The sequence below is a fragment of the Pocillopora damicornis genome, chromosome 4 (genome assembly GCF_964200805.1).
Source record: "Pocillopora damicornis chromosome 4, jaPocDami1.2, whole genome shotgun sequence".
Taxonomy (NCBI): Eukaryota; Metazoa; Cnidaria; class Anthozoa; order Scleractinia; family Pocilloporidae; genus Pocillopora; species Pocillopora damicornis.
Genome location: NC_142673.1, coordinates 19,994,915 through 20,020,602, shown reverse-complemented (window position 1 = coordinate 20,020,602; position 25,688 = coordinate 19,994,915). Strand labels below are relative to the sequence as shown.

The 25,688-nt window shown below is 39.9% G+C and overlaps 2 protein-coding genes across 3 annotated transcripts; both read right to left on the bottom strand.

Annotated features, from left to right (window-relative positions):
* Positions 1–4,801: 4,801 nt before the first annotated feature.
* Positions 4,802–15,288, bottom strand: LOC149047181 (uncharacterized). The gene is made up of 3 exons (XM_089204121.1): positions 15,117–15,288; positions 11,927–12,910; positions 4,802–11,616 (listed from the first exon to the last, which is right to left on the bottom strand). Exons 2-3 carry the CDS (start codon positions 12,900–12,902, stop codon positions 6,623–6,625), a joined length of 5,970 nt encoding a protein of 1,989 aa, XP_089060247.1. The 5' UTR covers positions 12,903–12,910; positions 15,117–15,288; the 3' UTR covers positions 4,802–6,622.
* A 922-nt stretch (positions 15,289–16,210) lies between these two features.
* On the bottom strand, positions 16,211–24,422 carry LOC113686129 (uncharacterized). 2 transcript variants are annotated; one of them, XM_089202396.1, is made up of 9 exons: positions 24,246–24,422; positions 21,811–22,952; positions 21,016–21,315; positions 20,151–20,438; positions 19,537–19,836; positions 18,924–19,235; positions 17,666–17,953; positions 16,544–16,831; positions 16,211–16,383 (listed from the first exon to the last, which is right to left on the bottom strand). In XM_089202396.1, the coding sequence occupies exons 2-9, from the start codon at positions 22,925–22,927 to the stop codon at positions 16,307–16,309; spliced, it is 2,970 nt and encodes a 989-aa protein (XP_089058522.1). In that variant the 5' UTR covers positions 22,928–22,952; positions 24,246–24,422; the 3' UTR covers positions 16,211–16,306. The 2 variants fall into 2 exon arrangements, with proteins under 2 accessions (XP_089058522.1, XP_089058523.1); XM_089202397.1 differs by lacking the exon at positions 18,924–19,235.
* Between the last annotated feature and the right edge of the window lie 1,266 nt (positions 24,423–25,688).

Genomic DNA, 25,688 nt, shown 5'->3' with positions numbered 1-25,688 from the left:
GGGCACGAAATCTCAATTCCGAATGGGAGTCGTATGCGAGCTCGTGAAGACATTGAAGAACCGTGTGGGAAACAATCAATGTTCAAATGTTCGGGGTGTCGACATTTACTGACACAGGAACACCCAGAGTTTCCATAGACGCCAAATTTTTCAACATAGGAGCACATCCCTCCTTCATTAATCCTGTGGATTAAGAAGAATAATTAATTGTAAGACACTGATGTAAAGAGACTTTATAAAAATAAAATCTGAACACTGCCTCTTGTGTGGTATTTTTAAGAAGTGAGTGTAGCAAAGCGGGTGAGGGTGAGTAAAAAGGGACCAGTGCAGTACTAACAGGTGAGTAAAAAGGGACCAGTGTACTACCAACAGGTAAATAAAAAGGCAGAAGTACCGTAGTCACAGGTGATTAAAAAGGGGCTTGTACACTACTAAGTGGTGAGTAAAGGGGGGAGGGGGCTGTGCACTACTTTCAGGTGAGTAAAAAAGGGGCCAGTGCACCATTAACAGGTGTGTAAAAAGGGGGCAAGTGCACTTCTAACTGGTGAGTAAAAAGGGACAAGTGCACCGTTAAAAGGCGTGTAAATAGGGGCTAGTGCACTACTAACAGGTTAGTAAAAGGGGGGAGGCAGTGCACTACTCACGGGTGAGTAAAAAGGGACCAGTGCAGTACTAACAGGTGAGTAAAAAGGGACCAGTGTACTACCAACAGGTAAATAAAAAGGCAGAAGTACCGTAGTCACAGGTGATTAAAAAGGGGCTTGTACACTACTAAGTGGTGAGTAAAAGGGGGGAGGGGGGGCCCGTGCACTACTTTCAGGTGAGTAAAAAAGGGGCCAGTGCACCATTAACAGGTGTGTAAAAAGGGGCAAGTGCACTTCTAACAGGTGAATAAAAAGGGACAAGTGCACCGTTAAAAGGCGTGTAAATAGGGGCTAGTGCACTACTAACAGGTTAGTAAAAGGGGGAGGGGGCCGTGCACTACTTTCAGGTGAGTAAAAAAGGGGCCAGTGCACCATTAACAGGTGTGTAAAAAGGGGCAAGTGCACTTCTAATAGGTGAGTAAAAAGGGACAAGTGCACCGTTAAAAGGCGTGTAAATAGGGGCTAGTGCACTACTAACAGGTTAGTAAAAGGGGGAGGGGGCCGTGCACTACTTTCAGGTGAGTAAAAAAGGGGCCAGTGCACCATTAACAGGTGTGTAAAAAGGGGCAAGTGCACTTCTAATAGGTGAGTAAAAAGGGACAAGTGCACCGTTAAAAGGCGTGTAAATAGGGGCTAGTGCACTACTAACAGGTTAGTAAAAGGGGGAGGGGGCCGTGCACTACTTTCAGGTGAGTAAAAAAGGGGCCAGTGCACCATTAACAGGTGTGTAAAAAGGGGCAAGTGCACTTCTAACTGGTGAGTAAAAAGGGACAAGTGCACCGTTAAAAGGCGTGTAAATAGGGGCTAGTGCACTACTAACAGGTTAGTAAAAGGGGGAGGGGGCCGTGCACTACTTTCAGGTGAGTAAAAAAGGGGCCAGTGCACCATTAACAGGTGTGTAAAAAGGGGCAAGTGCACTTCTAATAGGTGAGTAAAAAGGGACAAGTGCACCGTTAAAAGGCGTGTAAATAGGGGCTAGTGCACTACTAACAGGTTAGTAAAAGGGGGAGGGGGCCGTGCACTACTTTCAGGTGAGTAAAAAAGGGGCCAGTGCACCATTAACAGGTGTGTAAAAAGGGGCAAGTGCACTTCTAATAGGTGAGTAAAAAGGGACAAGTGCACCGTTAAAAGGCGTGTAAATAGGGGCTAGTGCACTACTAACAGGTTAGTAAAAGGGGGGGGGGGGGCAGTGCACTACTCACGGGTGAGTAAAAAGGGACCAGTGCAGTACTAACAGGTAATCACCATACTATAGAAGGTTACACAGTATTTTTTAACTAAATAATCTCACCTTTTTTAAGTTTCTATCGACGACAGACCATTAAATCTTCTTACTCCAGAGGCGTGTATCGCTGACAAGAAAGAGCAGTGCACTCACCGACAGGTGAATAAAAGAGTGGACTGTCTTGCGGATTTAAACTGCTTCCCTAAAAGCATTAGCCAAAGACAGACTCATTCTTCTGTTAGGAGTATCACAAGGACAAGTTAATGGCAACATGATCCTGTCTATCAGTTTCTTGGATTATCAACCAAAGGGGGTAAGACTTTTGCATGAACCTCCATAATTTTGAACGACATATGTTGTTTTTAGTCTGTACCGACGAGCGATCGATGAATCTTCATGTGCGCGGAGAAAGACGGATCTATTTTGAATCAAGAAGTCTGCTGCAACCTGAAAGGTAAGATAATTAATTGCAATGCTGCTGACGTGCTGTACTCCAAAGTTTATCGCAATTTTTAAACTGATCAGACGGCGTGCAAGTTACTCCCCACGATTATCCTTGAATTGCACCTTGAACATTTTGTCCAGGTAATTACAACTTGGTTTCAGAACTTGCGCGCATCATTTTCGTGCACTTTTACCTTCCATCATCGATATCATTGCTAAGTATTCCGGCTTAAATCGCCACAATGATTCAGTAATACGCCCTTTTCAGCATTTAAATTTTGATCGAAAATTGTCACTTTTTTGTAGCTTTGATCAAAAGTATACCTGAAAAGTGAATTTGAAGCTCTTGATGGAATGATACTTACTCGCTATTTGCCATTCATCCGAATATTTCATTTCAATGATATTTTCGTTCATGAGATCGTGAAAACTTTTCTCAATTCATGCGACTAAGGATGATGCTGACTATCAATCCAATACATTTGCGTGAATACAAATTCAGGTACACTTTGTCAAATTTTTTCTAACCTTGTTCGTTTGTTTTATAAATTGATCAATAGTTCCTCTTCCGTGGTATTCATGAATTCATTGAATGGCTAGCATCGTAATCACGTATGATCAAAAAGATACCCGGTTCATGTATGGCAAGAAACCAATTTTCCTATCTCCTTTGGTCATGAGATCATGTTATGAAATCTGGAAAAAAATCCTGTCATGATAATAGTGTTAGTATGTAACTCCTAGCCTAGAGTTTTCCTTTTTACTTTGCGTCCAAGCTGTGAAATGACATCCGCCTTTCCTGTGAATGATTTGGCAAACTACGAACACTCATTATTTTTCCCAAGAGCTTGAATTCGTTGTTTGACTGTCGTATCTGAATTGTTTTGTAATTAATAATATACATGGAAAAATTACTCAGTTCTGAATGGTTAAAATAAATGCAGTTTTCAGGTAATTCAGTGCAGAAGAGAGTTAATTCAGTGCAGAAGAGAGTTAATTCAGTGTAGAAGAGGGTTAATTCAGTGCAAAAAAAGTTACAAACCAGACATTCTGATTGGCCAATAATCAAAGAAACTCACAGATAGCCAATCATATGCGAGCCTTGGATATCGCAACAAAATTTGAAAATTTGAACATTTGCGAGCGAAACAACGGCCGGCGTTTTACGTAGGTTTTCTTTCGCCACCGCAGCTGAAAAACAGCTCAAATTGTGAAAAGAATTGCTTTTTGATTGTCGGTTTGGAAAAAGTGGTGTTTAGAAAAAGGAATTGCCAAGGAAATCGAAAACTTAATCGAAACCCAGCTTAACACTCTGCTTGAGCGATCCAACGCCGAAATTAAAAACAAACATGGTTAAACCTCGGAAACGACGATTCCATTTCATCGAAAGTGATTCGAACACAGACTGGACAATTCCTTGAACTGTTTAGCCGGACTTGAACTTTTTTGCGCCTTAAGGATGTGAAGATATCATTGCATATCATTGTTTTGATCGTACGCGGTTGTTTTGAACGAACGCACGGTTTGAAAAATTATTTTTGCACTTGATGCGCACGCTTTGCTTATGCTTAATTATGATAAGCCATCTCGTATTTTTCCATGTATATTATTAATACGTAATCACATGATTTTTCTCGTGCAATTTGGAATAAACAAGCACTTGTTAATTTTTTTCGAGCCCGTAGGGCTCGTGCAATTTTGTTAGTCTTTAAAAAATTTAATTGTGTTTATTTATTCCAAATTGCACTCGAAATCATGTGATTACCTATACAAAAAGACGGCTGATCGATTTAATTTGCACGGTACTCAAGTCAATCTGATTTTAAACTTAAATGGACTTCGTTCTTCGTTCTGATATTTTCAACTGCTTTTGTTTTCAACAGTACGTACCTTCACCTTCGCGTCCAAGGAGAGTCGCAAATAAAAACTTGTCCTGATGAAAAGAAAATTAAATTAGGCTTGAATATGTAATGCAAAGAAGAACAAGGAATCAGTCAGGGTGATAATGGATATGAGGGATTTGCAAATAAATGTAGCCTCGGATATCTAGCCTACAGTTTTATTGCTCTCAAAAATATATCTTTCCAACTTAAACTTAGTTTTATACATACGCATATTTGAATTTTATCGAGGATTAGTGCGGATTTTCAGAGCTGAATGACAGAAGATCCACTTGAAGCGCTGATATTGTGCGGTGATCATGATGTTATGTACAAAGTAGGGAAACCTGGAACATAATCGCAGACTAAACAGGATCGTGCTGGTAAAACTTTTAATACTAGGGTATAAGAATCGAATCTATAACAGTTTGAAACGATGGTAAAACAGAGCAGGTTCTTGAAAAGGAAACGGCGAGTGTACTGTCAGTCGTTGGCCAGTTAATATTAGATTTTTTATGCGACGAGTAGAAAAACCCAAAGATATGATATCTTTACGGTGTCGAACTGAAAACTGAAACTTGAATGGACACTTAATCTGATAAAGATACTTTAATTTCAAAATAGACTTCAGTTTAATTTATCATAATGATTATTGTACATCTACCAAGAACAATTATCTAGTTTGAAATTTGTAAAAGCGGGACACTATTATTTACTTTAAAGGCTAACTGATAGGTCTAATTCAATCAAAAAGCATTAACGCTAAAGCATTAAGGGCCTGTTTACATGGAGGTGGGGGGCCCCAGGTAGGTGAGGTAACCCGCCCAGCCGTGGTCGAAAAATGAAACGCGTTTACATACAATCTTACAACCCCGGGGTGCTGGGGTGAGGTTTCTTGAGGTCGTTGTTGCGCTTGCAATCAGGGAGCAGAGGCGTCCCAAGCTCACGTCTCGGGAAAGACGAAAGATCAATTCTCGGACACATATGTATTTATTCATAAAAGCGTCACCCGTTGTGTTACGCGGTGTTAAGTTACGCAAGGAACCGTTAACTTAATACATTATAAGGAATAGTTTGAACTGTGGTCGATTTATAACGCTAAATATTCCAAAATGTGAACATTTTACACTCTTTGTATGTCCGTTGCGGTTTCTGGTGATTTCTTCCATGAGACGGCTAGGAAATTTACTAAGTTTTAAAACATACCTGTTTCGCTTTTGAACTTTTTGCCATGAAAGTGATCCCGGCTAGGCGGGTTACCCCACCTTGAGACGTTTACATGGCAAATTGTCACCCCGGCTGACAGGGTTACCCTACCTGGCAGACAACCCGCTTAGGCGGGTCACCCCACCTAACATGTAAACGTGATCGAGATAAAATAAGACATTATCTGGACAGGTGGGTTACCCCATCTAGACGGGTTACCTCAGCTACCTGGGGTCCCCCACCTCCATGTAAACAGGCCCTAAGAGCGACTTTTTTTCATCGACCGAAAAATTACTAGCCTCATATTTCACTCAGTGATACCTTATCACGGTGAACTTAGAGACACGGTGGGGTTTTTTTTCATAAACTTGTCAGCGATTTGTATGGGATATGAAATTTAAGTCAAACTAAAGGACAAGAATTTTGGGCTGCGAATGATCCACACACTACGGTGTTTTGTACACAGAATTTAACTTGGAATATCCGTTCCTTAAGGCAACACTATACGACTTCTTTATATTAAACTACTGAGCTACAAGAAGGAATAGCCATTTACAACATGGAGTAATACTCATTTAGCCGGATATGTTGTGGTTCAGTGTTCCTGTCAGTTCAAATATCATTCTACTCATTAATACGAGACGAGGAACTTTTAGATAATTTGGTGTATATTAGCAAAATATCATTATCTGAGGAGTAGGGGCGGAAGTACTCGTGATCTTCTATCCCCTTCCGAGGAAAAGAAAGAATTCGTTAATATAGAATTCAGCTATACAAAGCCAACCATTTTTTCATTATCCCTGCCCAAACAAATACTTTGCTCAACAGAGTTATATTCCTATTTCACGGAAAGCGCCTGCGAAAGGCCTCCAGCGCTACTAACGTGAGCGTTTTGCAACGCATAAAGCAGAATCTCCGAAATGTGTTTAAGCTCTACCCTAAGTTTTTAATAGATGAACCAATAGAAAAGCGATGGGCGGGTGTGGCATACGCAAAAATCTCCAGTAAATTATGAGGAACAAAGCAAAACCACGATTTATCCCTGAAGCTGCTCCAGGACAAAAAAAATAACGATTTCCACTCTTCTTGTACCAAAGGAAAACACTAGCTATGTCACATCTTCCAAATTCCTCACCCTTCCCCCGTCACTTTTCTAAAGTTTCATCTTGAGGTAAATATCTCGAAGGCATTCGTTTCAAAATCACTTGCCTTCGAGGATTCTATCAATCCCATCGTTCAAAGGTACCTTTCCAAAGGGGTGGCTTTCTGAATTTTAAATTCGTGAGGTAATAAAGGTCATCAAATAATGAAGAATACTTCTGCGACGCAAGCTTTAGAGCAAGTTTCAGTGTCTCCGGAGATAAATCAATAAATACTTTCTGCATGCGTATTGAAGCAAAGTCCGTAATACTAACGACCCTTGAATGCTCTTCCACATGCAGGGTGCCAAGTTTAAAGTTCTGAATTTGGAAATATAATGTCAAGTACTTCGTTGCAATTGCTTGCCAGTCACACATCATCGTGGTATCAAGCTTGCGCAATGAGCGATTTATCTTCAAGAGAACGCTAGGGGACCTCCCTATTGAAGAAATAGATGATTTCGCTTTTTCAGATATCATTTGTACCTGATCAAAGCTTGTTTTAAAATCGCTGTAGGACATTCGAAGAGCACGGTCAACGCTTATACAGGAACACGAACAACCATCGCTTTCGTGTGTACTATCGGCAATGCCTAATATTCGTCGACGTTCTCTAACAACTTCGCATGACACCCTTTCGTGCGGTTGGGTAAAATCAAGAAGAAACATGTGCACGCGACTTTTTTCTACTTCTAGAAAACGAACAAAGTCACTTCTGATCATCGTGTGTCGCAATTTAAAGCGCTGATGTTTTTGCATAACCAACTTCAGGGGTTCTAGCTGAGGCAAATTCTTGTCAATCCCTGATGTACATTCCACATCGCCACTCGAACACTTTTTCAGTTTTTGATAGAAGTCATGGTAAAGCTTATCCAGTTTCCCTGACGATTTAAACAAGTCGGTGTTCAATTCAAATCCCTTGCATTCATGATTTTCAGCCTCGGCTTGAAGTGTAATAATTTCGTCCTCCGCTAACTCTGAGTACATTGGACTTGGACTCATTCCAAAAAAGAGATCAAATATGAGAAAGTATTCAGCTTCAAGGGTAGGAATTTGAAGTATTCCGCCGTGCTGGTGAATTATTTCCACAACCTTGCACCAAGGGCTTCGCAGCGTACAATTAAGGCCACCAACGAGCATTGCGAGATACATTGGAGTTATACCATCTTTATTAGGGCAGTTCACATCGATTCCTTTCACACGCTTCTCTGTAAGTAAGTGAGCTATAAATCGCCACATTCCTCGAATAGCCGCGATATGGTATATGGTTAAATCGAGTTGACTTCCTCTGCAGCCGATATCTATTATGTCAGTTTGAAGCACATGCTCTAAAATGACAGATGCAGATTCTGATGCGAGGTCCACTTCTAAATCTATCAAAACATTTTTCCGATGCAAGTTTAAATATGGTGTGTATTTAACCGAATAAAACACTGCAAGCCATAACGGGGAATATCCGTCTGAATTCTCTAGGGTGGAATCAGCTCCCAAGGAGAGGAATTTCTCGATAGCAATCACGTTCGCACCCTGTGCTGCTCTGTGTAAGGCGTTATAGCCTTCAGCATCAAAGCATTCATTTAGAATTTTAGTTCCACGAGGATGCAAGTTCATTGCACTGGTCAGGGGTCCATCCCCAGTGTGGGCTGTCCGCGTGCGTCCCTCTTTCTGTTCCTCTTCATATTTATTCAAAAAGTAGTCAAATAAAAAGTTTTCATTTGATAAGAATTGAGACCACTTTTTATCTCCACGCAAGAACTGAGGAAGATAGTGCAAATAATGTAACTTGTGGTAAGATATTAAATGTAGGGTAGATTTTTCAAATGGTTCTTCGCACGATATATTTACTCTCGCTCCATGTTTTACCAGGACTTTCGACATGTGACGGCCGCCACTGTGTAAATATGATAAAAGTGGAGTTTTGTCATGCTGATCTTTACAGTTAACATCCGCACCTGCTTGTAGAACGGTGTTCACCGTGCGAGCCATATTGGCCCTTACCGCACTAGTAAGAATCGTGCAGTTACGTATGTTCGGATAAAATATTGTAAACGTTTTTGATATGGCTTTTGTTAACTGTTTGGGAACTACACTTCGCTCATAAGGTCTGTTAATTGTAAAAACAACACTCTTCAGGAGAGCTTGGTAAATTACGTCATAGAAATATACCAATGGAGTTGCTATGGTTACCAGCGAACTTTGATCTAATCCATTGCTCCCAGTTAAGATAGAAGATGCGTCTGCTTTTTTCCCTGTTTCGAAAAAGACAGAAGAATACAAGTAAAGGATTGAATTTAAGGAATAGGAAAGCTCCCTTTCGACCATATTGGCAACGAAACTCTTGCTCATTTTAATCATTACATTCAGCCAAAAGCGTTGATATTTGCCTCTCTCCCATGGCTCTTCATCTTTCGGTCCAACTTCGATCCAATCTTTTGGCTTTCTAACATACAGATCACCAAAGTACTCTGTACCGACAACTTCTATGTCTTTTACAACATAATGTAATGCCGTCAGAGCTTTATTGTCCTTCGCGAAGAAATCACTTCCGAGGTCCAGCAAAAGCCAAAAGGCACTTGTCGCAAAGCATGCAGCTGCGCTATGAAAGGGAGTTGATCCGTTATAGCTTCTTCTGTTGATATCCGCCCCACTTTTAACGAGAAGGGTAATAATTGACACCATTCCATGACAGGAAGCAATATGAAGCGGGGTCGAACCATTGCAATCTTCTATATGTAAGTCTGCTTTCTCTGTAATTAGTAGTTGAGCAGCACTGTGATAACCATATTTGGCCGCAATATGAAGCGGGGTAAATTCACAAGGGCAACACTTCTGTGTTAGGCATGACGTTTTGGGGCGTAAGTTACAACGTACGGAAATATTTACTCCCGCAGCAAGCATCGCCTGCAGTGCGTTATAATTGTTATAGTAAACCGCCTCGTGCAAGGGCCATCTTCCCGCCGCATTCGAGCAATTGATAGCACTCTCCTCACGATAAGCTAGCAAAGTTTTGATAACAGATGGGTAATTATTCTTGGCTGCAACATGAAGCGCGGTCTCGCCTAATTTCAAGTTTTCGTTGTCATACACATGAACCTTGATATCTTTAATATTCGTTGCTGGGCAGAACTCGATGAAAGGACTTAAATCTATGCAGACATCTCTAACACCTTCTTTTAATAAATATTCCACGACGTGATGGTGATCTCTAGCAGCGGCATGATGTAGGGAAATTCCATCTAAGACAGCGCCAGCCTTTTTAAGAGCTAAAACGACCTCGAGATGCCCATTTGCGGCTGCCAACTGGACAGCCGTGTTATTGCAGCCTGTTGTTTTCAATGCACTCACATGATGGTCGATCAGGAATTCAACGACATCAGCATTTCCCTTCTGAGCAGCTATGTGCAATAGTGAATATTCGCACGTTCTTCTTTTACATTCTCGCAAAGCTTTTTGCACTTCCATTGGCGCCTTAAAATCTGGACAAGAGACAGTATGATTAATGTCTGCCCCTTTTGTATAAAGAAAGATAAGATTTTCACGGTTTCCAACAGTTGCAGCAATGAAGGCGGGGGTCCGGTGGTTATTATCCAGACAATCGATATCATCAAAATGTGTTACTAAAAGTTTAGTAATATCTGGATTTACCAAACGTGAACTTAAGTGTAATGAAGTTGTTTTTACTTCATCTGATCTGTTGACGAGATCTGAAGGCAGCGACTGAAATTCATCCACTTGATTCCTTTTTGAACCTGCTTCTACGATGTGGCGAGCCAAATAAAAGGCTTTTGCCGGTGTCAAGGCTCTCATTGTTCTCTTTAACTGTTGAAGGTAATATTCTGCAAGACGTCTATGACCTTTTTGTTTCTTGACGTAAAAAAGGTTTCCTTTATTGGATTCACTGGTCAGCCACTCTGACAAGGCAGAGTGATAAATGCGAACAAGTCCCTTTTCTGATCTATCCCAAAGAAACAGTGACACTTCTTTAAGTCTTGGCATTAAATCGTATTCATAGTCAAGGTCGGGATCGTCAAGTTTTAGGACATAGTATATGTCTTCAGCTGATAGTGGTGTATAGGCGGCAACCAGGATTTCAAAAATCTCTCGTGAGGAGCGAAATGATTCGCGTGAGCTAAATTTGCGTTCAAAATTCAGTTGGAAAATGTTATCAAGTGTTTTTGGAAAGCCCTGCTCAGTCCAACTGACTCTTTCCGGTGTTTCAAGAAGACAATCTAATAGGACCTTTGCAAATAAGAAATTACCTTGAACTCTTTCCTTAAGACTGGTAACGATTTGTTGATCAAGGGAATTGTTCTTCTTGATTGAAAAGAAAGCCTTTAAACCGTATAAGAGTGAAGTTTTCAAAGTGTATATCTTAAGGGATGAATAATTATCAATATCTTCTAAGTTTCTGTGGTCTTTAGATTTCAATTCCAGTATTTTCATACCGTCCAGGTACGAAGTGATAAAACTTGTATTACGTGATGTAGTAATCAGTTTTAACCACTTAGGGAAGCTTCGCAATTTGAACTTCAGCATCTTTAAAATTTCTCCTTGGCCATCGACTGAACACTCATCTAAGGCATCAATAACAATATACCACGTCTCTCTCGGTGGGTTTGGCAGCTTTTTCAGAGGTGTAAGGACTCCTTCTTGAAAGCACCAATCTGGGGATTGGGCACAATTCTTCTGTAACACTCGACGAACATGGGAATTTCTCAAAATAATTTCGTCGTATTCTGCGAAGTTTGAGGCAATCATGTTCGCCAGATTTTCCACAAATTTGGCCCCATTTTGAGTTCCTTTGTCCGAATACATACAAAAGTGATAACCAGCTATTCTATCATGAATGAGTGGGCTTGCACTTCTAGAACAAAGTAAATTTGAGACAAAAGCTGTCTTACCAGAACCAGGGCTTCCAACAAGCAATAAGCCACGGTAACTTGAATTTTCCATTAGCTCTTCCATATCACGATATAACCACTTTCTTCCGATAAAATCTGCTCTGGATGTCGTAGCAAAGTCATCAAAGTCGAAATGCTTCAGGCTCCACCGATCGTCGTATCGTTTAATGGAACACCCTAAGTAAAATGAAATGATACCAGTAAGAGACAAGCTGTAGACTGTTTTCAGTCTTAAATTATAAACTAACGAGAGGCGTAGAGAGGAGTAAAAATCTATTTTTCGCCAATTTCCCAACACTTTTACCTTACATCATGGTTCTGAAGTTTGAATCGAAAAAGCTAACTGCCTATACTGTTCCCATATCTCAGTCATACATTGGAATAAGGTTCCCAAGGCTCAACAAATGGCTTCTTCATTGAGTCAAGAATTCTATGAAAGCATTAAAGTATAAACTAAGGCAAATGCAATCCATAAATTTAAACTTACCATCTTTAATCAGTGTGTCAGGATCCAGAACGGCACAGAACACTGAAAATAGGAACATAAATAAAATTTCTGTCCGGAAACCTTTTAAGAGCGCAAAGAGGACTCCGAAAGTACATATCATAAGCTCCAAGACCCACTCTATTAGTCTCACTCCCCATGGTTTGCTTTCTTGCTCCAGATCCTCCACAGCCATCTCTAAAATTTCCTGCCTTTCTTGTACCTCTGTAACCAACTCTTGGTTTCTTTCAGACTCCTCTGTTAAGCTCAACATCCTTTCATGCATATCTTCTTTTAAGTCGACCAAAACCTGAGCCTCTCTACTATGTAAGTCTGTAATGCTTTTGAGACTTACAACTTCTCTGAGAGCTTTCTTTGCGTCTTCATCTGCAGCCAGTTGAGGGTCCTTTAGCAAGTTTTCGATAGCATCAAAAGCGGCAGTCTTATCAACATCGGATAACTCAAGCTTCGGCACGTGAACACATCTGTCGTTTCTTATATCTCGAACAGCCTTGATTAGGGATTGAGGAATGGTGAAATGATTGCACCAGTACATTAAGTTCAAGATACCATTAATATCCATGTCGTCTGCACTCCTGATATTAGCATGTCCACCCAGATCAGGAAGGAACAGTTTTGCAATCTCCCACGGACCAAGAACTGGGTCCATCCATTTGGCTGAATCACTTTGTTTCCAGTTTGGTTTGAATCTGTGATGACAAGCGGCCAAGACTTGTGCCCCTATACATTTACGCATGTCGTGGTACTCATTTGGCCTCCTCCTTGGGACATGAACACATGTGCAAGGTATGGGTACTCTTGTTGTTACATATCTAAACAAGGCCTCCACCTCTTGCTTGACAAATGGACGAAGTCCCTGGCACAGAACCGTTGTCAAGGCATGGCCGAGTGCCAGCCAGTTTCTGTACTCTGGTTTAGCCATTTGACCCAATGTTCCTGAAGTGCTGGCAGATGCCATATCACTATCTAGGGAAAACAGAGGGCTATTATTTAAAACATCTGTTGAAATTTAATTCATTTTTACTCTACATAATCGGGAAAAGCCACTCAGAAGCTAACGTGGTGGACGCTGCTAGACTTTATTTCAATTTCAGTTCGTCTTTCTTAATAAAAGAACAGAACTGTTTTATTTACTTTGGATCAGAGACAAATCGTCTTTGACGTAATTTGATATTCTGGTATAAGCTGCACTGAAAATTGTTGAAACTTTGCTTAACTGAAGCATATCAATTTTGAAACGTACTGCCATTCCGGTTGACGGTAACAAAAGAAATAACGATTATGGTCACGAACTTGATTTATGGTTTAATCGAAACTATTTTTAGCCTCCTTGTTTGCCAAGGTCCGCATGCATTTTGGTTTACAACTGGAATATGGCTCTTCTCGATTGACAGAAAACTTAAACTAAGGCTAAGACACTACTAATCGCAATAACGCACTTACTACCGCTTGAGTTTATCCAATTTTCCAACTTTTTACAAAACTTTTTCCTTTTTTTTATATTTACTGTATATCCTTGAAAAGTGTAACTGGGTGTCAGCATCTCAGCCATTTCCCGCTCTTTTTTGTAAGTGTCAAATTAAATTCACTGAGGTGAAAAGTGTAACTGGGTGTCAGCATCTCAGCCATTTCCCGCTCTTTTTTGTAAGTGTCAAATTAAATTCACTGAGGTGAAAAGTGTAACTGGGTGTCAGCATCTCAGCCATTTCCCGCTCTTTTTTGTAAGTGTCAAATTAAATTCACTGAGGTGAAAAGTGTAACTGGGTGTCAGCATCTCAGCCATTTCCCGCTCTTTTTGTAAGTGTCAAATTAAATTCACTGAGGTGAAAAGTGTAACTGGGTGTCAGCATCTCAGCCATTTCCCGCTCTTTTTGTAAGTGTCAAATTAAATTCACTGAGGTACTCAAAAATTGCCTTAGAAAGCCGACAGGGTCTCAAAGCTATGAAGATCTAAAGCTCGACAAAACTGGATGGTTTGTTTACTCCTGTGAGAGCCATGAATAGGCTTTCAAGATTGGAAACAAACTGTGCATTACGTCATCTTCAAAAACACCCCAGGCGGGAAACCCCCGACACATGTCCTGACAGCTAGATTACAGAATAATCTTCGCAAATTAAAATAAATCAACAGTGTAAATTCACACCGTAAACCATTAACGTAATAATATCTGGACAACTTCTCAAATGACACCGGCAGTTCTTTTTTGACAGAGTGAAAGTTGCGTTAAATGTAGGATACAAATTTAAAATGACTGCCCCATCTGCCACAATCGAATCACGGTGTTTCATAGATCCACCAATAAGTATGCACGGTGATCACGCAATCACCAAACCCGTCAATTAACAACTCAGCTAAATATGTGATGGATTCAGCGCCTCCTTTTCAATTTTCGCCTCATTCTACTCAAATGTAACTGCATTTTAGTAAAAGCAATAACTCGGATACCATACTAAAGACAGGAGAGTTCGTAAAAGACCTTATTATTATTATTATTATTTTAAGAAAAATTCGAAAAGGAGAACCCTAATCAGTGTCTGCACAGAATATTATTCAGCTAATTATATTAAGTTACCGCATTAAGTCTTTGTAAGCGAATATATTTTTGATACACGTCATGAGAAAATTATGGGACATTATTTTCTCTTGCACGCGCATCATGGCAAATATCAAAGGCCAAATAATGTTGAGAAGTAACGCTAAGTTATTTCAGTTATGAAACGATAAGATATATTAGGGCAGACCTCTATATATTAGGTATATTATATTCAAATTTTAAACCTTATTCATTCAGTCGACTACCTCTCCTCTCTAGGTTTTAATGCATCTTCAGAGTTATTAATTGTAATCTAGAGGATTCAAATGATGACCTCACATGGTAAAACCTTTCATAATTTCTCAGTTGACTACACGATTCCGTTTACATCGTTCGCATTATTGTGAGTTTATCCAAACATTCTCAAATATACTTCGCCGTAGTGTTTTCAGAGTATATGAATTTTTCTTTTTTCGAGCAGATATGAGGCCAAAGGAAATGATTTTCGGTCTAAATGCGTCTACAAAAAATAGTTCAAGGCGATTTGAAAGCTCGATTTATCACAGTCTGGCAAAATAAAGGATTGCATCTTGAGACATCACGTCACAATATTCGGTTGAAAGTTTAATATTTCTCACCTTTAATTGTTTGTTCCCCCACCGATCCTTAACCCGACTCAAAGGGGTCTATCTTTGCCTTATAGAAATAGATGAGGAAATTGGAAATAACTGAGGAAACTTTGAAATAAATTCAATATAGCACAGCAAATTTACGCTCGTAAACAGAAATCAAGAATTGAAATGCTAACGCAACTCGAATGAAGGAGTCTGGGTAAAAAATTGAACTTCCTCTCCCTAGTCCCTCCCATACGAGGGTCCTGTACACTAATCGAGTCACTCGGTCAGGGTAGAAAATGATTTAATTCCACTATATCAAGATTAAAAACTGAAAACTTTGCTAAAATACTTTTCTGTGAAAACTATGCACAGCCTTTTTTTTCTGCGTCATAGTAATGATTACAGTCAAAAAATTCAAGGAGCAAAGATCGTCAGAAAAGGGATCGGCACCGTGCCTAGCTAAGTAACTACATTTAAGTTTTTTTTTCTTCCTTGCAGCAACCCAAGCATCGAATTTAAGAGAAGAACACAATGAATACTTTTCAACGAAATAAAATTGAGAGATAATGATTTTTCTGCAAAGGTCATGGGTCTGATTTTATTCCAGGACTTAGCATTGTTTGTTTACTTTATTTGTCCTCACTTCTTTGGTTTTCCAGCGAGAGTTCAGTCATACTTGCAAACTTTCAAACAGTTCTTCATCTTCGTGAAAACGTTTCATCTTCATATAGCCGCGAAAAGCGGCGGACCGGGCCGTAACACCCGTAAGTTGCGCGTTTAATTTAGTCTCCAGTCCGCCGCCGCGCGCAGCCCACTGTCGCCTTACGCGCTGAAATAAAAACGGTGTACATATTCGCAGGATACACACTGTTCTATCTATTTTTCTCTCCTTCAGTGATTATCTGGATAGACTTGAACCCTTTGTCCCTTGGCGAGAGGAACTTATAGTTATACGCTGGCAAACTCGGATGATATGGAAACAGGTAGCAACGAGTGTGTATCTTTCTTTTTTGCAAGGCCGAAGCAATACATGTAATATACCGTGATCCTTGTGTGCGATACGTACGTTACATAAATCTTAGCGTCTAAAATCTAAAAGTAATCATTCTTCGCCATTCCTTTTGAAAATAAATTTCTTTTAATGACTGAAGGCTTGAAAAATGTTCCGGTTTTTATAACTTGAAGATTGAATTTTTGATCTTGAGGACTGTTCATGCTCGGGTCCGTTCTTCCAGAGGTTGAACCATGTGACTTGAAGAATTATCATGACCTCCAACTCTTTTTTCGTCTAAATGGATTAAAAACAAAAGAAATTATTATCCTAGTTAGCAAGTAAGGTTAGAGGTCATCAGGAGGAGAAGTTCACAGTTTGAAGACATCCGAGAGCGAATTATCAGTTAGGTTTCGAACAAGTTGCATAAGTCTTATGATTCTGCGCAAAAAGGTACCTCTTAATATATAGACATTATTAGCCCAAGGTCCACCTTCACCGTCGATCATACAATTCGTAGATTTTCCATATTTGTCAAAGGTTTGTTGCGCAGTAGAACTTGCCGCACACCAGCCACCATTCTGAATTGCAAACATACTGTAACCCTTTCTCATTGCAGCGACAGCGCACTTTGCAATGGGATTTGCACGAGAATTGTACTCGCCATCTAAGATGGAATCCTTTCCTTCTAATGTCTCGATGGCACGATCTTGTTTGTCTTTGTAACAACCAACGTCTTCGTACTCTAAAGATTAAAAAAGGAAATCACAATCATGATAAAAATGATTTAGATGGAACTCATCGTGGTAGCTTTCCCTCCATTCATAGGGTCCACAATGACAACGTTCTATAAGAGCGAAAGGCTTTATGACCTGAATATCGGGGAAAGAAGAAATAAAATAAATGACTCCTTGTAAATTAATTTTGCATTGACAAGTCACTTTAGCATTTTAGCAGAAAGGACTGGGTAAAAGGTAAAATGAAATTGAAATCATTCAGCTCTTGAAATACATCGAACGCTAATGTGAGGTAGTCCTCGAATTTCTATGTTTGATATCGCAATCAGTTATCATTGAATCTGCCTTGAACATGGGAATATAGAGCTCTTTAGTACTTAACGCATTGATGGGAAAAGACTGCAACTTGGGGGATTTTAAGGAATCTGATGAGATCTCCCCTTCACTTTATTTTCAATAGAACATACAGTTTGCAAAGCATTATCAAAAGTGGCGTGAACTGATTTCGGAGGACAGTATGTAATTGCCGGATGTTGGGGCCGACAAGCGGCCGAATGAACGAACTGATATCGATTAGGTCATGTGGCTCGGTAGCACATGGTTTTTGTCCTAAAAGTAGTTTCGTGTCGGAGATTTCTATGTTCGTTTGTTACTGTTTTTGAACTGATTATCGCACAGAATATGTAAGTATCAGGTTTTCAATTTTCTTTTACCCGATGTTTTTTGGATCAATTCGAGACAACACAAAATGGCGGAGATAGTGATCTACAACTACGCGTCAAAAAATGCTCTCTGCGAATTGTTCCCAGTACTAGGTATCCTTAAGAGTTGTTATACCTTACCTTTCATCAAATATACGTTAATAGCCCCGGGTCCTCCAGTACCATCAACCTCACAATTCGGGGATTTCCCATATTTGTCAAACTTCTGTGGTGCAGAAACACCTGCAGCACAGAGGCCGCCATCCTGAACTGCAAATATACTGTACCCCTTTCTCATGGCTGCTACGGCGCACTTTGCGATAGGATTTTCACGAGAATAGTAAGAGTCGTTCAAGATGGAATCCTTTCCCTCTAATGTGTCAATTGCGCGATCTTGTTTCTCTCTGTAACAACCAACGGCAACGTAACCTGGAGACCACAAAAAGGACACCAAAATCGTAATCATGCATCATAGCTTAGGGACTGGTCAATTTATTTACCACCTTGGGAGGGGTGGGGTTCGAAGAATGTTGGTTGTGTCCTAATAACCTGATACCCTTAAAAGTCTCCGCAGTATTCTAATGAACCTCCCCTTCCCCCCCCCCTCCATTAGTAATCAATTCTCTAGAGTGCCCCTTTTGAATTTCGTTAGAGACGATTGCTCCCTCCTCCGTTTCCCATGAAAATCAAGTGATCCGCCAAAAATCCTCCGACCCCACCCCCGGAGATAAGTAATGACTGATCCCTTAGAAGGGACATGTTTTGATCGCCTTCACCCTCCTCATGGCTTCGACAAAGACAAGATTCTGATAGAGCCAACGTAACGTGATCTAAATATTGAGAAACAGGCGAAAACATTTGTATGTCGAGAACATACGTCACCTATTATGATTCAATTTCGTTGCTGCTACAGCCCTGCACAACCGACTCCTTGTTCATCAGTAGCAATTGTTTACGACAAAAGCTTTCATTGCCACCAAGGAACTATGTAAGGTAACACCATCCACAAGTAAAATAATTTTTACTTCGAGATAAGGTTCGTTATAAAATTATAGCGGGAAGTATGCGCAAGAGGGTTATATGAAATGAAATCCTCTACCACTTGTATTAAATCGAGGTACAGTCTCAAAATGTTTTAAATTGGTATCACAATCAATAATACATATGATGATAATAATAGGAAGAATAATAATAACATCATTTCCGTATCATTGAAACTTTTTTGTACTGCTGAGCTTTTTATTCTTCTTACGAATGCATTGGGGAAAAGCATCTCTAGAGATCTTAGGAGTCTGCATGAGATGAGCCTTTTCATTCTATTTCCACAAAAGGCATAACTTACAAAGAATCAGAAAGAGTGGCGTTTATTGTCCTGATTTTTATAGCAGTTCATAATTACCTTTCAGTAAATATATGTTATAAGCCGCAGGTCCTCCACTCCCATTAGTTTCACAATCCGTAGATTCTCCATATTTGTCAAATATCTCTAAAGCGGCGGCACTTGCTGCACACCAGCCGCCATTCTGAACTGCAAACATACTGTAACCGTTTCTCATAGCAGCCACGGCGCAATTTGCGATGGGATTTTCACGAGAATTGTAAGCATCGTCTAAGCTGGAATCCTTTCCCTCTAACGTTTCGATTCCACTACTAACCATATCCAGCAGAGAGTCATTTGAGTTGTTTTTGTAACAACCAACGGCCTTATAACCTAAAGAATTACCAAAAAAAATAAAATCATAACGCTTATCACTATAATTTTAATGGTTATATGGTGATAGCTTTTGCTCCATTTTTAAGATCGACAACGCTGTTCATATACAACGACGACAACAAAATAACCGTTGACAGTACGGTGTGATCGTCCGAATGAGATAGCCTAGAAAAAAAATTTTTTTCAGGTGTCCAATGAGGACTACTGCCCAGGTTTCAGAACTACCTCTAACCGATGAGCTCACCATACGATCGACTATTACTTCAGGTTCAGACCGTGTACTGTGTTATGCACTGACCTTTTATGTAATAAACTTGATTGGCCCATGGTCCACCCTCACCATCTGACTTACAAGCTGACGATTTACCATATCTGTTGAATGTCTTGGCAGCCGAAGCGCTTGTTGCACACCATCCACCATCTTGAATTGCAAATATACGAAATCCTCGCTTCTTAGCTGCTTGAAAGCATTTGCTGATGGGATCAAGTCGTGTTTTGTAGTCTCTATCCAAAATAGGATCTTGTCCCTCCAATGTCGGTATGGCTCGGTCATCATGATCCTGAAAACATCCGATCGTTTCGTAGGGTAAAACGAGCGCTGAAATTTGAATATTTTATAAATCAAATGATGGTCAGACTTTAGTGGAAAACAAAAAGCAGCAGCTGGCATTGAGAGAGGTGCGGCCGCTGTGTGTAGGTTTCATGGCTCAGTAGGCGCAAATTAGAAAGATAACATCCGGTAAGTGTGACTTCAGTCATACGCCAGCCGTGATTAGCTTATGTTACTTGTACTGTGGCGTTTGTCAACATCGCTCATATTCTGCACAACCTCTGCAGGCGAACTGTTTTCGAATTTTACTGAATACTTCTCGAGCAAATGATCCCAAAAGTGTAGTCTTTATTTGCACTTACGATTGACGACATAGACATTATTAGCCCAGGGTCCACCTTTGCCATCACCCTTACAAGCGGTGGATTTTCCATATTTGTCAAACGTCTGTGGCGCAGTAGAACTTGCTGCACACCAGCCGCCATCCTGAACTGCAAACATATTGTAACCCTTTCGCATTGCAGCCACCGCGCACTTTGCAATGGGATTTACACGTGAACTGTAGGCGCCGTCTAAGATGGAATCTTTTCCTTCTAGAGTCTCCACTGCGCGATTTGAAGTATCTGTATAACATCCTACGGCTTGATAACCTAAGAGAAGGAAATTTGGTGGAAGCAAACTCAGTTCATTCTTTTCAAACCCTCTAAACTAGGGAGTGTCCTAATACCACAGCTACTGGTACTGTTCAGTATTGTAAACTGCTTTGTTTCTTATCTCAACACAATACCAAAGTGACTCGCCTAGGATACATATAAGAAATTCAAACTGGCAAAACGAAATCAGGATATCTTAGATTGTGCTCAAAGGGAAACATTTCAAAAGTAAAAATCGATGTTTCCACTGTAGCGAAAGCAGTATCACGAGACACAAGAACTAGCACGACGAACAAAACGACAGCGCCTTTTTAGAAGATTAAAAATGATTGCTGAAACAAAAACAAAAAAAAATTAGCTATTCCTGAAAGGGCTTCAGTGACAAACAACTGTAAAACGACCACTCACGACCGACTTACGCTACAGCCAATAAAATAACGGCTAAACTGAGCGATCAGTTTACACGAACCACAACTTCTCACGTCGAAACGTCTGTCAATACTACCGATAACAGTCTTGCGATCAGACCACACGAACACATGTAAAACGATCGAAAGTATGTTAATGTACTAACCTTTGATATAATAAACTTGATTGACCCATGGTCCACCTTCGCCGTCTGACTTACAAGCTGACGATTTTCCATATCTGGTGAACGTCCCAATGGCGAAAGCACTTGAGGCGCACCATCCCCCATTTTGAACTGCAAACACCTGGAATCCTCGCTTCTTCGCTGCTTTATAGCATTTCTCGATAGAGTTACTCCGTGCATTGTACTTGCCATCTAGGATCGAATCTTGCCCTTCCAAAGTTGGTATGGCTCGGTCATTAAAATCTTTGTAACATCCAATTGATTGGTATGGACCTACAGACCCTACGAAAAAGGAAAAAAAAAAAAAAAAAGAGGCAGCGGAAAATAAATTATGCATGATGAGATGCTGAAATCAGCTTGGATCACAACCTTCCTATGTGTTTGATCTACCGTGACTTGAAAATAGTCCAGCTATTTTCATACAAAAAGACTAATCTTTTCGTTTTTTCTGTCTTTTTGGCGTCTTCTTTTATTCGGTTAGCTAGCTACTTAATTAATCAATAGTTCACTAGTTAAAGTTATTCACTCAGTCAGTCATTCTATCTGTCAGTTTGTCAGTAGGTATCTAGCTACTACTAAATTGTTGGTTTGTTGGCTCGTTTATTTTGTTATGTTTTTAGCAGTTTAGTTATTTGGTTGTCTGGTTGTTTGGTGGTTTGGCTGTCTGGTTGTTTAGTTTTTTGGTTGTTTGGTTGTTTGGCTGTTTGGTTGTTTAGTTGTTTGGTTGTTAGTTGTTAATCAAGACTAAGCAAACTACTAGTATCTTGCTTTACCTACCATACTCGAATGATCTGGGATCTAGACTCGTGAAGCAATTGCACAAAAAAAGGATAATAAGCCAAGGAACAAACAATCTTGCTCTTAATCCCTCGGAACACATGATAAAGCAATACCCGAAAAACAACATGCCATTTTGGACAAGCTTTGTGAGAGCAACTCTTTCCTGTATCCCTCTGTTTACGTTTTCCAAAGCCTTCTCCGTGTTACGAAGACGTCTGAACTGCATTCGAAGCCTTTTATTGTGTTTTGACTCCCTTTCCTGCATCCTTCTGTCTACGTTTTCTAAAGCCATCCTCATGTTACGAAGACGTCCTTCCAACTCTCCTCGAAACCTTTTATTGTGTTTTGACTGATCCCTTTTTAGAATTTTCAGCTCGTTCTTCATGTTTGAAACATCTTTTTCAGTCACATTTCGGTGCTGGATTAATACTTGGTGCTCGAATGTTTGTAAGTCGAATGTTTGTAAGTCGCATTTCAACTGTAATATTTCATCTCGGGCCTTTTTAGCGGCAGAGTCATCGGCCAATGCGGAATCTTCGAGCAGTTTTTCAACAGCATCAAGGACAGCCTTTCTTTCTTCATCTGTTAGTTCTAGCTTCGGCACGTGAGCCCACTTTGTATTACGTGCTTTTCGAGTTTCTTCGACTCGAGTCTGTAAAATTTTAAATTTGTTGCACCAGTACATGAGGTTCAAAATACCAGTAATATCCATGTCGTCCGCGCCATTAATAATGGAGCCTGGACTCAATTCAGGTATATACAGCTTAGCTATTTCCCAAGGACCAAGATCTGGATCCGCCCACTTGCTGGGATCACTTTGTTTCCAGTGTGGTTTGTTGCGATGGTGAAAAAACTGAAGTTCACATGCCCATGCACATTTCTCCATTTTATGAGTTCTTGTTTTACATTGGCAGGGTCCCGCATCGGGAAGTTCCGCAACTTTTTTTTTTATGCACTTATACAGACAATCCATCTCTCGTGTAACATAAGGCCGCAGACCCTTACAAAGTACGTTTACTAAGGCATGACCCACAGCGAGCCAGTTACTGTACTTTGGTATGCTTATTTCACTTGCGGGACCAGCTGGTGCAGAGGAATGCGACGTAGATGCCATGGCATTAACTTTAGTTTCTCCGGCCCTGAAAAAAAAAAAAAGCTTTCAGATTCATCATAATTCCTGCAAAAAATCTTTTCATAACGCTTCCCTTGTTTAGCATTTATAGGCAACTAAACAACCCAATCATCAGTAAAGGAATTTCCTCATTTGATTTAAATGCCAGCGGTAATACGGTAGTTCTAATTAAAAACTTTGGAGTTTTTAGAAGGTCAGCCAATAACAGTTAAATTTTGCTAATTAATTTGGATATGACTCCGATAAGTCATCAGTATGCATATTCTCCATACTGTTCTCTATACATTTACCAATGAGCTTACAAGGAGAATTCAACCAACAATGAAGAGTTTCTTTAGTTGGTGATCATTTTCTTGATTCTTGTGACCTTAATGCTTGATTCAGGGGTGATATTGTAAGGAGAAATTAGATGCTAGTCTCTCTTAGGGGTTAAAGGGTTAAACGGGCCAGGCTATCGATGATTTATCGAGGTAAGAGTGATCATTATATTCAATCCATAACCAGAATCAAACGTTTTGAAATCATTGTTATCGTTATCGAAAAAAAAAAAAGGCGAGTGAAATGGAAGTGAGTTGGGTGGTCCCGATTGGCACGAAGCAATGAAAATAACCGTACCACGAACACGAATTTCCGTCACGTTATTGTATTAAATTCATGAACACCACCGGAGATACGGCAAATTTACTATGATTTAGTATTCACCATGAAATATCAGTGTTATCTTTCGTTAGAAAAATCGTTTAAGATGAATTGGCTTTAACTTAAAGCCGATTCATCTTAAATACTATTGTCTGAAATGAATGCGCTGTTATCAATATGCGAACAATTGAGCTCAGTTACTCGGGTAAATCGCAGATGAAGTCTTAATTTCGTTGCTTTTCTTAAAACCTTTCATGTGGTTCGGGTGATGACCGCGATGAGGTTACAGGTTTCACAGGAAACATTTAAACGCAACCGTCAGTGCACATGTATACCATATACAAATCTTAACTCGGTTCCATCCGCTCGTGACGCTTCTTAGACAGAAACGTGCGCCCCGCTTGTGTGACACAAAACGCACAGTCGAAAAAAAGTAGAACGCTGGCATCGAAAAGTTAGTTTCCCATTTTCAAAAGCGAAACCGTAACCAGGATCTAATATTTCATATTTAGAGCCTGGCGGCATACATGGTCTACACTTGCGGTGTGTAAAAATTATCTTTATTTTCTTTCTTCTGGCTCTGCAGAATTCAAACTACTTGCATTGAACTCATGTTTCGTGCGTTCTTCCAGAGGTCAGACAGTGTTAAGCAAAAACCCACCTTGAACACGTTATTTACACTGGTTTCAGCGACTCCTTCAATGATAAACACTACAATCCACCACCAGATCTTCAGGAATAGCCAAAAAAGTAGTTCACTTCTGATGAATTATTAAAATTTCGACTCCACAAGCGCTTGAAGCCACGAACTGCGGAAGTGAAATGCAAATCATGACCAGAGTCTATGGGACACTGGTAACGAGACTAGATGAAAAACTTACAGCGATCTCGTTTCTTATTCGTTTGGTTCTCTTTAAGTTGTTTACAATGGCAATAGTAATGGTTATAATAACTTTAATTTGATAATACTACTTATAATAAATAGAGGTTGAGTTGATGATGTGAATTGGCTATCGTAGAGACTATCTTGCCTTTTTCCTTTATTTTGTTACTAAAAAATGTCTCAGCGTAGACATATGTAATCCAAGACCACTACCTATGCGGAAATAGAGAAGAGTACCTTTCTGTCAAAAAGCAGATGTATAAGTTTAAAAGAGTAGCCCTATTTGGTAATAAGGACGGAGAACCCCGGTACAAAGCCATTTTGAGTGTGCTTCCCCAACACCTTGGTCATTTTCATTCTTCTCTCCCCTCCCTTATTTCCCTGACCTTTCCGACTCAGTTTTATAATGTTTATAAAGCGTGAGGTCACGTTTTACTACATCGGCGGTTCCATCTATTTTTCAACATCAAAGAGAAGAACCTCTCACAGCTGCCAAATTTGATGGCAATTGCTTAGCCATCGGCCTCCTTAACTTTTCGTGAAAATTCGTTCTGAACGATATGCAAAAAATTCTCAGGCTTGCAGAACAGAACCAATCAGCAAAGAGGAAAAAAACTAAGGTAGAGAATTTTTTTTCCTCTTGATTTTTTGGTAAAAAAAAAAAAAAAAGGACATCCGAATTTATGACGACAAAACGATAAGGCTTTGTACCACGTAAACCACTCGAGAGAGGGCTTCAGATCAGAAGTCAGTTATGTTTTGCCAGCATCAGTACGGCCTTATCTCGAAAAACCAGACTTCCACGATTTGTATCTAAAGCGTTTTTGGATATTTTGACTAAATTCTTTTCCCATATCTGAAAATAATAAAAACAAGTTAATTACATTTATTTGTTTTTCACCGGTTTGACCATAAGGTCCAAAAGTTCACACTCCTAAAGATTTGATTCCTAATGCCTCCCTAAAACTGCCACACCATATTGTCGATGAATTAGAAGTTCTATGTGGTATATCAAATTATAATTCCTCTTTTGGTGAGTAAGACATCTCTCCCAACTGTATACCAGTGTTGTCAGCTACTAAAAATAGTATTTCCCTCTCTTATTATTTATCTCGCACGTTTTTATGAATAATTCAAACAAATTAGGAAATAATTACAGGTGTTGGTTTCAAATGTATTCAATCTCAATGTTGTGTATAAATTTTAAATTTTGCGGTTTCG